Source organism: Colias philodice, chromosome 25 (assembly GCF_061535455.1).
Source record: "Colias philodice isolate Cphi_HAF_F1 chromosome 25, ilColPhil1 Martin Lab GWU primary, whole genome shotgun sequence".
Classification (NCBI taxonomy): Eukaryota; Metazoa; Arthropoda; class Insecta; order Lepidoptera; family Pieridae; genus Colias; species Colias philodice.
In genome coordinates, this window is record NC_143110.1 from 6,699,665 (window position 1) to 6,714,645 (window position 14,981).

General features: G+C 33.0%; 1 protein-coding gene across 1 annotated transcript; it reads left to right on the forward strand.

Moving 5' to 3' along the window:
- Positions 1-267: 267 nt before the first annotated feature.
- On the forward strand, positions 268-14,685 carry LOC149477469 (ethanolaminephosphotransferase 1-like). The gene is made up of 9 exons (XM_089710968.1): positions 268-353; positions 2,417-2,485; positions 2,905-3,094; positions 3,833-3,986; positions 4,628-4,736; positions 8,836-8,990; positions 12,775-12,952; positions 13,476-13,652; positions 14,600-14,685. The coding sequence occupies exons 1-9, from the start codon at positions 297-299 to the stop codon at positions 14,663-14,665; spliced, it is 1,155 nt and encodes a 384-aa protein (XP_089567094.1). The 5' UTR covers positions 268-296; the 3' UTR covers positions 14,666-14,685.
- The last annotated feature ends 296 nt before the right edge of the window (positions 14,686-14,981 follow it).

Below are 14,981 nucleotides of genomic sequence, written 5' to 3' on the forward strand. Positions count from 1 at the left end.
ACCACCGTTCTCTTTTTACTCAGGTAGCTTTTTATGACAATAAATGCAATTTATAGATAGGTATTAGGACTTCCAAATTCTCAACTGAAGAAAGATAATCCCAGCAAATACTCAAAAATCGCTATCAATACCTCCCGGCTCCCACCTACATAGTTATTTAATATCTTCTTATCACTCATTGATTGCTTATCACTGACAATTATTATCAGTTGGCCGTGAACACTCAAACGAATATGTAATATATATAATATGAAAAACTACATTTTCTCAATCTTGTAGTTAATTTTGTGTTTATAATGTTTGATTATAAGTATTTAAGTGAAAAACACTTGAAAGGTTTTAAAAATTATAAGGTAAGTTATATATATGATATTAATTTTGTAGAGATATCATTAAAATGTATTGAATTGTAAAGTAATAGATAAGTAAATTACTTCTTCATTCATGTAGAAATAATTATGTATAGGTACAGTATTTTATATGTATTTGTACGCATCACTACATAGTAGGTATAAAACAAAGTCGCTATCTCTGTCCCTATGTCCCTATGTACCTATGCTTAAATCTTTAAAACTACGCAACGGATTTTGATGCGGTTTTTTTAAATAGATAGAGTGATTCAAGAGGAAGGTTTTAGTATATAATTTATTATGTTTTAGACAAAGCGGGCGACGCCGCGGGCGGAAAGCTAGTGTATTTATAAAAAAAATGTATTACAATTATAATCATTGATTATATTTCATGGTAATCAATAATAGATGTATTATACAGTCAGAAATATATTTAACTAGTTACTACATACTGAAAGGTTTATTTTTATCCGACTTAAAAAAAGGAGCTTCTCAATTCGACCGGTATTTTTTTGCTTCATTACAGTTATGTATGAAAACCCTCTAGAACTTTATATTTTACATACAGGAATAAAAAATTAAAGGGCTCTTCGTTTGACTTCCTTATTTTAAAGAAAACTATCTTCTATCTCTATCGTTTGTATAATTATCTTCTATCGTTTTTAGCGAAAAAGATTGATATGGTTCAGTGAATTGATAATGGCGGTATGATTCAGTGAGATTAAAATACTATCAATTCAGTGTATAGAATATAGATTATCAAATATGTTGAATGAAAATCATTGTTCTTAGGAAAAAAAGAGAGCCTACAGTCTACACCCACCTTCGAAAGTCGGTAACAGCCTCACAAAGGTAACTTTGTGACTGCTCATGGGCGGTGGTGATCACCTCACTAGGTGACCCACCTGCTCCGTTACCCGCTCTATTATTTAAAAAAAAGTTTGATTATATTCAAACATTTTTTTCTATAAGTACTATTACTTTGAACCATTATGACAAATGATCTTTAAATAACTTTACAAGGTACTTCCTTGATTGCTAACAAAAACTTCAAGTATAATAAATTGTTTGTTTTTAGAAGTTTGAACAAATAAATTGATTTGGCAATTGATATTTTTTGGGCAAAAATTTTTTATAGCTTGCACTGCCATTAAGCATTTAAGCGAATATCAACCAGAATTAGTATCTTCGAAGCTAGCTCTGGTTACCTTGGTTATGCTGTTTTAAATCAGTATCAATATTCCAGTATGGAAAAATTACAGAGTGTAGTAGAATATAGAGCGTCTAGCTCTATCACTTTCTCACACTGGAAAAAAATGTGTGCGTGTACACACGTAAGAAGTCAAACTTCTTTATGACCTTATTTTTCAAAAAATAATTTACTATATGCAACTTTACAGAATTACGTCAATCACGCGTGGTAGGGATAAAAACAAGATGGCGCGTAACGGAAAATGTCACGCGTAACGAAAAAATGTTACACAAAATTTTTTTCCAACCCCGATAAAGAAGTTTCACTTCAATAATACTACTTTAAGACATCATAATATGGTGACCCGTCTGGAGACACCGTCTAAAAAACCTTCCTCGGGAATTACTATCTATTCAAAAGAAGCTGCATCAATTTTCCGTTGCGTAGTTTTAAAGATTTAAGCATATCGCTTTCTCTGTCCCTTTATCTATACTAAAATTATAAAGAGGAAAGGTTTTGTAATTATGTATGTATGTGTGGTTTTCACGCATAAACTACTGGGCTGATTTTGATGAAATTTGGCACAGATAAATAATAATGCACAACACATTAAATTCTCTAAAGGGCCTCTGCGTATTGGACCTATGTCCCCACGTAAGCCTTCCAAAGGACCGGGTATCTTCCTTCTGGTGGTACCCGTGTATTATGGAGAGAGACATGATAATAATCTTTAGACCCTGAGAAAGAACATAGGCTACCTTTTATTGCGAAATATGTACCAAGGGCGAAGCCGGGGCAGACCTAATAAAGGGACAGAGAAAGCGACTTTGTTTTATACTATGTAGTAGATAGTCATAGACCATAATTTTTTCAGTACAGTGCGATAGACACGAGCCCACTCAGCAAATATGTGATGCACCCGGCTTGGAACACTGCTGTAAAGGTATTTTTTACAATTTTTCTTTACACAAAGGTATAAAAGATTAACGCCTTAATAAAATGCTACTTACTGCAGAATTATAAAGAGGAATTACAGGAAATCCACCAGAGATAGCTTATTTGAAAGGTTTAAAGATAATTTTAAAAAATAATTGCGAAAAATGAATGTAGCGCTTTTCAGTTCGACGTAATTTAGATGAAGCGTGAAGGTACCAATGTTTAGAAAGAAAAAATTTGCGTTTTTGTGTTCCTCTACGTGAAAATCTTTTGCAATTGTACCTTATCTGGCGCCATAAATACGCGGCTAATTAATAAATTTTTCTATAAAAAATCTTATGATACCTTTCACATTAAAATCAAGAGCTGTTTCCGTAGACTGTAGGTTACTTTATTTCGCAAAATAATTGTCCGTTATATTTTCAGATATTCCCAAAATGGGTAGCTCCAAACCTACTCACATTCCTCGGGTTTGTCTGCATGCTTGTTAATGTGATACTATTAATGTACTACGACTACAATCTCACGGCGTCGGGCGGAGACCCAGGGGCAAAACCTATACCGCAGTGTATCTTCACAATCTGTGGTGTTCTGTTGTTCTTGGCTTATAATTTGGGTGAGATTTGCTGGTATTTAAAATTGAATAAATGTGTTAAAATAAACTACTAAAGGAAAATTATATCGAGGAATTTAAACATCAGCTCAACATGTTTTTAACTATGAAAACATGATTCTTAGGCACTAGTGCACATAATAGAGCCCGAACTTGCAATTAATTTTAATCCATTATTAATCACTTTAGATTGGGCCGATTTTTCAATGCTTGGATAAAACTTATCCGTCCAATAAAGTATTACACGATAATATTAAAATGTCACGTAAACTGTCAAATACGGGCAATTAGAATACGTTTTTAAAATGGTAGTTTTATACATTATTCGACGAATAAGTTTTATCCAAGCATTGAAAAATCGGCCCTAAATCAATGTACGTAGAGATAAAGTCTCTACATTTACGCGGGGGACTTTTGCAATTAAAAGTAATATTAAAACAACGATGTGTGTAGCATCGTTATAAAAACCATCATAATATTGTGATACGAACCATAAGCCTCAAAATATAATTAAATAATAAATGCTATTTTTACGAGCCTGCAGTTTTCTTTAATAAAATATTATTTACCTAAATTAACAAGCCGGTTGGTCGTGTAATTCTCGTATTTACATTTTGTTTATAACATCCAATTCATATAATAACTTGAACAATCTTCCTAATTTATTACACTAGCGAAGTATATTCAGTATTCATACAATTTATATGTATCCATGAATATAATCTATATTGTATTATGTAGATGGAATAGACGGCAAGCAAGCCCGAAGGCTCGGTGTGTCGGGCCCTCTGGGAGAGATGTTCGACCACGGCATCGACTCCTATATCGTGTTTCTCATTCCGTTCTGCCTGTTCTCTGTGTATGGGAGGGATGAGTACTCTCTTTCTGTGTTTAGGTAAGTTTATATTTAAGTAAATTAAGTAAAAAACTTTAATAAAATACTAGCTTTCCGCCCGCGGCTTTTTCAAAAAAAACCCGCATAGTTCTCGTTCCCGTGGGATTCCGGGATAAAACCTATCCTAATTATGTGTTAATCCTAGTTACCCTCTATATGTGTGCTAAATTTCATTGTAATCGATTTAGTAGTACTTATTTGCATGAAAAAGTAACAAACACACATATCTACCTATTACATAAACATACATACATACTCACAAACTTTCGCATTTATAATATGTATTAGTAGGATGCCAAAGCTTTCGATATGTATTTGTGTTTACTAACTGATCTCCCGCGGTGCTACTCGCGTGCTTTTTGCTGCTAATTACAATCATTCCCCATATGAATTACACGCTTTAAATTTATTTTTTTTACTAAATCAAGATAATTAAATAATTATAACACCAATTTCTTAACGATATATTTTACTTTCTTTACTTATTCTTTCTTTTCTTTCGATGCGTCTACTTTCAATGTGATTTTAGAGACTAGGTACATACCTATTATTGAAAAAAAAATTTATTGCACAGGGTATACATACAGATAATATGCACACACTTAAAATATTTATCTTTATATACATTATCTTATTGTCAGGGGTTACTTAGTAGTTGCAAGTGTGGTTCTCAATTTCTACGTGAGCCACTGGGAGAAATACAACACAGGAATCCTGTACTTGCCCTGGGGATATGACCTTAGCATGTGGGTAAGATATTACTAATTCTTAATTTATATATTATCAACCAAAATGTTCTTTGTTTTGGTAAACAATGTTTTTAATAGGAACAAATATATCTTTACATCTATCGAATTTATTTAAATTCGATATCGCAATCTGTGTCATACTATTTCAATACTGCTTTTAATCAATTATTCCGCAACGCCGCGGCCGTACAAAAATCATGGAGACAAGGGGAAAAAATCTCTACCTGTACTTTCGAATTCTCATCTGCACTCAGGTGGACAGCTTACAAGTGACGGCGTGATCGTTCTAGATAGGTCACCTGGTGGTTCAAATGACCCATAATTTTTTCAACATGGGCCTGTAGTCTATAAATAGTTAATAGTTCAATAGTAAGAATAGTAGAAATTATAGAGCAGAGTTTGCAGGTACATATAATATCTATAGGATATGTCGTAAAGTAGCTACCTATGTCCTATATGCTAGCGAAAGAATTATCAAAATTGGTCAAAATGTTAAAGAACTTATTTGGCAAATGGGGCATTTCACGCGAAGCGGACACAGATTTTTGGGTCAGGTTACCGATTTCGGTTATATTTTAGTGTGTTACACCTGTATATATCCTCCGTATGTATACGAAATATTTTTGCATTTAGAAGCTTAATTTTCAAAATACAGGTCTTTGAAGATGTCAGCAAGCGCGAGGCATGCATGACTTTGAATGTAATTATCAGTTAAAGAAAAGGATTTTTTTAATAAATAGATGACTTAATAATAATCCCCATTAAAAAACCGTTTTATTCTCATATTTTTAATTTCGAATTTATTTTTAAATTCCTAAGAAAAATTAAAAAATATTTTTCTTCGTAATTTTTTACGAACTTAGCATATTTTTAAAATTTTTTAAGATCATTAAATAAATGGCTTATATTATGCTTAAACTACATGCCAAGTTCTAGAGTGGTCATCGCAGAAGTTTCGAAGCTACGTGTATTTTAATTGCGAAACGCGGCAATATCCCCATACTAGCCCTAGTTGGTTAGCGCGACGTTCTGCAGTGAGGATGCAGATATATGGGGATATTGCCGCGCTTCGCAATTATAATACACGTAGCTTCGAAACTTCTGCGATGACCACTCTAGAACTTGGCATGAAGTATATGCATAATATAAGCCATTTATTTAATGATCTTAAAAAATTTTAAAAATATGCTAAGTTCGTAAAAAATTACGAAGAAAAATATTTTTTAATTTTTCTTAGGAATTTAAAAATAAATTCGAAATTAAAAATATGAGAATAAAACGGTTTTTTAATGGGGATTATTATTAAGTCATCTATTTATTAAAAAAATCCTTTTCTTTAACTGATAATTACATTCAAAGTCATGCATGCCTCGCGCTTGCTGACATCTTCAAAGACCTGTATTTTGAAAACTAAGCTTCTAAATGCAAAAATATTTCGTATACATACCGAGGATATATACAGGTGTAACATACTAAAATACTTAGATTACAAAATAAAAGACAGATGGAGCGTTGCCGAACTAAACCGAATAATTTATCGTCATTTCCATAAAGCTATGTGTGCTGTCATTTCGCCGTTGCACTGTACGTACACGGTGCTTCTGTGTGCGTGTTATGTTACCAGATAATGAAAAATTTCCCAAATTTTTGCCCGACTACGGAAGAAAGAGGGTTATGTTTTTCGAGTGTAGGTATGTATGTATAATATTTCTTTGACACGCCCTGCAGACCCTGCAGTATAAACTGTTGGATCGATTTTGAGTTGTGACTTGTGAGGTGTCATTGCAATCATCTGAATTATGAAGGTAGCTGTGGTGGTAGTGACGTAGGCTACATAAATTATTAGCAGTCATGTTTTAATTTTTATTTTAATATAAATTCGGGTTTTTGATATTATTTTATAATATTGTAAAAATTATTTTATCACCTATCTAGCTAGTATCTACTAAAGTTATCTATACATGGACAAAATAATTTTATTCAATTTTTATTAAATAAATTACATTAAATTTATTAAATAAATTACATTAAATTTATTAAATAAATTACATTAAAAAAATTTTTTATTTTTCAAAACATATGAATGCGAATAGCGGTAGTTTTTAGTCGAGAATGCTGGACATTTTATTTTCATCATATCCATCATGCAGGGGCGTGCACAGAGTTTTTGGACAGGGTAGGCAGAAATATTGTAATGATATTAAGTCATAAAAACTAATTTTTCATATTGCAGTACTGATATTTGATTGGAGATACATAGTATTTCCGCAAAATAATGGAAAACATATCACGAACATACCTAGGTCATAATAACTATAAAATAATTGTCAAAGTAGGTATGATATCCTAACTAGTATTCTATATTATGTAATTAATGATTAACTTTACCTTTGTGTATTACAAATTCCGGTATAGATCCATTTATAGATCGGCCTTTTTCCTATCACTCTCTGTTTGATAAAAGTTTATTCATAAAACAAAAATAAGAATTTTTCGTTAAATTAGGTATGCCTTATTATCTTACAAAAACACTGATGATATAAGTAAGTACATATAATCTATTTAGTTACTCTCAAAACACTTCACTTGCAAATTGTCGTAGTAAACATTATTAATTTTCTCAAAAAACAAATTTAACCTCAAAGTAAACGTTTGTTATTTCCAAAACAAAACAAACGAATAATGATACTATTTGCAGATGGTCTTTACCGCTACAAAATTGTATACATTATCACACTTCTTAAATTGGTCGCATATTCAACTTCAGTTTCGACTTTCGATGTAGTTCCGAAATCCGAATTCGATTCGTACCTAATTCGTATATCTTCGTAAAAAGACACTGCCTACCTTGTGTGTTTGTGTGCGTGGTTTTATTACATCAGTGTGCCGTGTTTATAGGCACGCACACATATAAAATATGCGTAGACACGCAGAGCACACATATAAAAACTTAGACACGGATAGTTTGTGTCTTTGCCGTCCCGTGACGTACTGGGTCCTGTGGCGGCGCTAGTGCAGCGCATGAATAGTGACTTGAGCCGAGCCGGTGTTATAGAAATTAGATAATAATGCTACCAAAATACCGATAGATGGATCTAAAATACATTTGAAATATATTTTTATTTCATAACTACATTGCGCAATTAATAAAATTTAATGACGCTGTGAATTTAATTTATGCATATTAAATATTGATCAGAGTTTGGTAAATGGTAGGGTAGGCAGTGTCTTTATGTCTTTATGGAATGCACGCCACTGCCATCATGTGTCCACATGAATTAAATCGCAAGCGAAAACGACGCTTTTTATAAAAGTAACAAAAAAATGTATAATGCTTTTTAAAATAATCTAATAATGACCATGAACTTTTATTGCACTATACAAATAATCACATTCACGATCGAAAAATCCAACAGCACTACCCCGAATATCTTTTAACCATTTTACCCCTAAAAATGGCAAATTCATTTTCAAAATACTGGCAGCATACGTTGAAGTTTTGAATTCCTTCGTATTTGTAAAATTATTATTTGTATACAAAATTAAATAAGCCAAATAATCTACAGAAAATCTGTAAAACGATGTTTTATCTTTTTGTTTGTTTTCGGGAACAAGTTTTACAGCGTTTTAATATCACAAGACAGCATTTTTTTACTAAAATATCAAACCCCTTTTGACGTATTGCATGACACTAGAATCGCTATAGCACTAGCGGAGGAACGTATTCGTTTTTGATTTCGTATTTTCTTTGACAAGGTCGATGAATGATTGACATGCTCCATCTGTATTTTATTTTGTAATCTAAGCTAAAATATAACCGAAATCGGAAACCTGACCCAAAAATCTGTGTCCGCTTCGCGTGAAATGCCCCAAATGTAAAATCTATATTTTTACTATCCTAGTTGTAGCCCACGGTTTCACCGTCATTGCTCCGATCCTATTCTTAAATCGGATACTTCGGTTGGAAACTCTTCAGCTATAATATAAGAAACAGTGTAGATTCGAATTCAAATTCAAATAAAACTTCTCATTGGTACCTAGAGTTACAGACACGTAAAAAAATACGTCATATTAAAAAAAAGCATTCTATTATTACCCAGGTGTCCAGCGTAATGTTCCTAGTAGCTGGTTTCCACGGTCCCCAGGTGTACAAAACGCACATACTGGGTATGACCTTCGTCCAAGCGCTGGAGGTGGCCATCCACGCCACTGGGCTCTTCACCACGCTGCCTATCGCTGTGTATAATGTTATTTTGTAAGTTGATTTTTTAATAGGTGGTTAAATTGGCCGTCTCTAAGTATAATTTGAATCTTAAAATCGCGATATCTCAGGAGTGGTAACTTAGGAAAGAAATTACATAGACTATTTTTGTAGAGAATTTGTAGATAACTGGTTGGATGGTCTTTTTTATATTTTCCGTCTTCTAGAAAAATCCAAAAAAACTTTAAAACTTTTGACCTTTAACCCCGTATGACTTTTTTAGCACACGAACATTCTCTACCAAAATTTGGCTCACAGGGAATTTTTGTTATTTGACCACTATTTTTATTTTTATGTCAAAATTGAACGGGCTATACGCAATGCCTATATTTAAAACTCAAATTAAAACACTATTAATCATATTTTATTTTTCATCTCAAAACAAGTTCAACTTATGATTCACATATTAATATGTAAAATGAACACCTGCTTCTATTGATTGATAATAAACATAATTTAATTAGTAATAAAATATTGTATTTAATTGGTTCTTAATAATAAACTATCGAATAATAATTATTTTTAAAGGAGAAAAAATATGTCACGTGTTTGCAAAGACACAAGCTTTATAATTTTATAAAAAGGTTGAATTAAACAATTTATGATGCCGCTGAAATTCAATGTTGCGATCTTTTGCTATATTTTTAGCAAAAGACAAGAAAGATAACTTATAATTTAACTTAAGAGTTAATAATGTTTACAATATCTGTGTTGCTAATATGTATGTAGTTGCTATTGCTAATCTTATATATATAAAAATGAATCGCAAAATGTATTGGTAAACGCATAACTCGAGAACGGCTGAACCGATTTCGATAATTCTTTTTTTATTATATTCCATGAAGTACGAAGATGGTTTTTACGTAGAGAAAACGTAAATATGTACCACGGGCGAAGCCGGGGCGGACAAGGGCGGATCCAGCTTTAGTGCCAGGGGGGGGGTCACATAGACGTGGTCAATTTTCAAAAGCTATATTTTGGTTATTTAATTGATACGTAGATTTAAAAAAAAATGGTCAAGTGCGAGTCGGATTGGCGAACCAAGAGTTCCGTACAAACATTTTTATATATTTTAATGTTAAATTTATGCTTTTTGCGATTTTTCCTTTATATGTGCTATAAGACGTAAGTTTCTATTAAATAAAGATTAAATATCAAGATTCTGTGTTCACGGGAAGTACCCTGTAGGTTTTGATTCCTGGCAACACTTGCGAATGTTGATAAGCATGTAACTATATTTTAGCAATTTTTCCTCCATCTGTGCTAACATTGCTTTTAACCAAATTTCAGAACTCTGTGTTCACAGGAAGTAGTACAATACCTATAGATTTTGATTCCCTTGCGATAATGTCGAAATTTGCGATAATTTACGGCATAAATGGCTGTATCTTTTGATTGCGTTGGCTTATAAGTTTGATTTTATTATAGCGTAAAGGTATTTTAGATTTGAGTTTTTGGTATGAATATCAAGTTAATACATGTCAGCGTTCATGAGTAACAGGGTTGTCAGTTAAAAATTTTTTTTAATATTTTTTATATTATAATCTAAGGAAAAATTTATGCTTTTCGCAATTAGTAAACAAAGTCATTGTCTCTGTGCCTATGTCCCTATGTCTGATTAAATCTTTAAAACTACGCAACGAATTTCGATGCAGTTTTTTTAAAGATAGTATATAATTTATAAGGTTTTAGAAAGCGGGCGAAGCCGCGGGAGGTAAGCTAGTCGCATTATAAGACGTTTGATTGTACTAAATTTCATGACTCTGTGTACTCGGGAACTACCCTTTTTTTTTTTTTTTTTTTTTTTTAAGTGGGGAAATCTTGCATAGATACCCGCGGCCTCCGCGGGGGAAGGGGCCGTGGGTTATGTCGGATTCCTACCGACCAAAACCCCACTGTGTTCCGTCAAGCCGCATCAACGACGGGGCCACGGGTATGGTAGAATTCTTCCGTGACCCCGTCAGCGGCTGCCCGTCGCCGGGCCAAAACAAATTGTGAGCCAACCAGCTCTAACCTCATGGGGCGGCGTGAGCGGAACACGTCTCACGCCACCACATCTCTCCGGACGATGGACTAAATCACTCGGGAACTACCCTGTAGGTTTTGATTTCTTAGGGAGTATCGAAAATTTTCAACAATTACATCTGCATCTTTTGATTGCGTTGGCTAAAACGTTTGAATTTTTTCACAGCATCAAGGGACCGTAGACCGTAGGATTTCGACATTAGCAAGGGAATCAATACCTGCAGGGAGCACCCTGTCCCGTAAACACAGTCTTGAAATTGAGTAAAAAGTATCGTGCTATAGCACAGATGTAGTAATAACTGCGAAAACCCTAATTACATATTTAATTAAATTAAATAAAAATATTTTTTAAATAATTTTAAACTTACAATCCCTTTACTCATGAACGTCTACATGTATTTAATTGATATTCACATCAGAACTCAGGTCTTTAATAACTTAAATCTGTTATCTAATTCAAATTCTATGTCAACGCAATCTGAAGAATAAGCAATTAGAGCCGCATATTCTGTAATTCGCAACTACTTGCAAGGGAATCATCAATCAAAACCTACAAGGTACTTCCCGTGAACACAGTTTTGAAATTTGGTTAAAAGCAACGACTTAAGCACTTACAAGCACAGATAAAGAAAAAAATCCTTTAAACAAAATTGTAAGATACAACATAATGAAAAAATATGTTTGCTCGGAGTCCTCGGTGCGTGAGTCCGACGCGCACTTGGCCGATTTTTGGTTGTAATTTGACTGTACATATTTTCTGTTGTTCGTTTGAAAAAAAAATTTGCTATTTTATGTCTTATCCACGAACTGGGATATTTCGATATTTGAGGTTTTGTGTGAAAAGTGTAACAGCAAAAGTTGTAGAAAAAAAATTAATTACAATATACAACTTTACCATTACACTTTTTTTATTTTTTTTTTTTAATCGAAAAACCTGTTATTTGTCCTTAAATTACGACCACAGCCCCCCTAGTCAAGTGGCTTTCTGTTAGCGTAGCGTTCAATAGAATAGACTACGAATGTATGAGATTGACGTAAGCTGTAGATACGTTGTATCTACAGCCTACGAGCGTTCAATAGAATAGACAACGAATGTATGAGATTGACGTAGGCTGTAGATACAGAATAGACTACGAATGTATGAGATTGACGTAAGCTGTAGATACGTTGTATCTACAGCCTACGTCAATCTCATACATTCGTAGTCTATTCTATTGAACGCTACGCTAACAGAAAGCCACTTGACTAGGGGGGCTGGTCGGACCTAATAAACTTTTTCTATAATTTTTGTTATATTCTCTTCCGTTACCGTTTGTAATTGATTTCATTGTTCTATATTACTTTTATGTCTCAAAATTCAATAAAAACATCATATTGAACAGTATTAATTTGTTAATTTAAAAAAGTTAATATTAAATTAGTGGTCCACTTAGGTCGTGGACCTAGCCCAGGGGGGGGTCATGACCCCGTGACCCCCCCCCTGGATCCGCGCTTGGGGGCGGACCGCTAGTATAAAATATAAATCCATTCAAAGTCTACAGACTCAAGAGCCATTTTGATTTTTGAGTCGCTATTTTAATTCAAATTCAAATAAAACTTCTCATTGGTAGAGCTATTTTTAATTTTTAATATAAAATCAATATAAGGTAGCCTTCGATTCTAAGTTGTAGCTATAATGCAAATGCAGTCAAAACTAAAATGTTCGTGAATTAATTTATTATTACATTCGGAGTAAATAACTTGATTTTTATAGGTCATACAAGAATCGTACAGGCAAAATGTACTCATTACTGGATGCACTTAGACCAATATGGCCAATACTAATAATGATGGGAACGATGACGTCATGGGCTGTGACGTCACAGGGAATTATCGAGCGAGATTTGAGAGCATTCCTCCTGCTGTTTGGCACACTTTTTAGTAATATTGCGGTAATATATTGTTTTATTTATTGTTGAATTTAGTTAAACAATTGATAAAATGTAAGTACGTATGATAATATTCGTAAAAAAAACAAATACATCTTTTTGAATTACAAGACAGGTTAAAATAATGTGCAGAAATAGATATTTGGCGTGAAGTTCTGCATCAACATCTTTTAATTTTCACAAATTTTAGATTTCATCTTCATGATTCCGTAAAATGATTGATGCATTAATCTAAGCTTTCAGGCATTTGTCGATATGTATTTCGTCGTTTTTAAACATTTTCAAGCGGATAGACCTAAAGGGAACTGATACTGAACGCCAAAATATCATTTTGATATTTCAATCGACAACACAGAATAATATGTACCTAGGTACAATTTCTATTGAATGATTATTTTTCTTAACGGTGCTTATAATGTCTTAAAATATCAATTTTGATTATAGTCATTTTCCTTAAGAACAAGATAACAAGCCCTTCCCATAAAAACGATAAGGTACTAATATTTAATACATATTTTAATTTTAGAGTCGTCTGATAGTAGCAGAGATGAGCGAACAGAAATGTGACACTATCTGCTGGATAAACGTGCCCCTCGTGTTCGGAGTGGGGGCAGCGAAATATCTGCCCCAATACGAACTGGGCATTTTATACTTGTTGGCTGTATTTGCGATTTGTGCCCATATACATTATGGAGTGTGTGTGGTAAGTGACGTTAAAAACTTATACTAACAACAACATATAATTACTCCTTAGGTGGTAATGAGATAAATTTTAAGCGGTACCTAGGTACCTACCTAATTTCATTAAAAAAATTGCTAACTGTTTTACTATGAATTTTTGAACATTACCAAGTTAGGATGGTTACCCATTGAAGTAAATTACGAATTAAAGACCAGCATACTGTCAAAATTCATATGTAGCGATGATTTAATTAAAAAGTCATTATGAATAATGTCTAGCGACAAAATATTTTTTCAACATACCTATAGTACCTACTAAATAGTAAATACCATACTTGCTTCACCTTTAGTGTAAAATAAAAATTAAATTCACAAAACATTGTAAAATTTAATACACTTCCAATGTTTTATGTCAGGTTTCATCATAATTTCGTCGTATAAAAAAATAATGAGCTATCATATCCCTCCCAGGTATTAAAGGCCATAATTTATTTATCTTTACACTGAGGCCATGCGATATAAATGTAACAAAAGACGACTATCAAATATCAGTCTGATAAATGTAGTCTAAACATCATTTCTCTTGTCAAATCGTAAAGTTTCACGACGTTATGTATAAGAGGTTGGATTGAATCAATGTGCCTTCGGAGAAATGTTTTGCTGTTCATAATTTAATTAAATAGAGGACTTTAATCATTAGTAATTAATGAATTACTAGAATAATATATTCCTAGGGTTTAATCTCTAGCCTCTACATTGTATTATATCGATGCTGGATCATGTAGGTAATTATGGTTTCTTGGTATTTTGTACTCATGTTCCCAGTCCGACGGAAAAATATGTTTTGTTTTAATTGTGATTTTCAAGTGATACCTGTTTCTTGATAAACCATACTTAATTAAATATACGGAAGAGTCAATAAATATTGAGATAACTTTAATATTAAAATTTTCATTTGTTCCAATGCAGGTCCGGCAAATGTGCGATCACTTCAAAGTGCAATGTTTCAAAGTTCCTAAAGAAAAAATAAAATAGAAGATAAGAAAAGTGCTGTATTATTGAATTGCAGTCTGTCTCGGGTGTTCGTCTCGTTCGGACTAATCGGCGCGCGATGTCGTTGACCTCAGTTAATAATGGTTCCGAGTTAGTAAATAAGTTAGTTATCAATGAATTATTAACTTTTGTGCAAAATAAGCATGAGGTGATGGACAGTGAAAGTCTAGCGAGAATATGTGCTACAGCCTTTACGAAGGAAGATATCGAAATTGCTAAGGAGATTTTGTTTAAATGTACGGATAAACGCAATATCAAGCGCAAAAACAAGGATGGAAAAAACGATAAGGATCTTTAT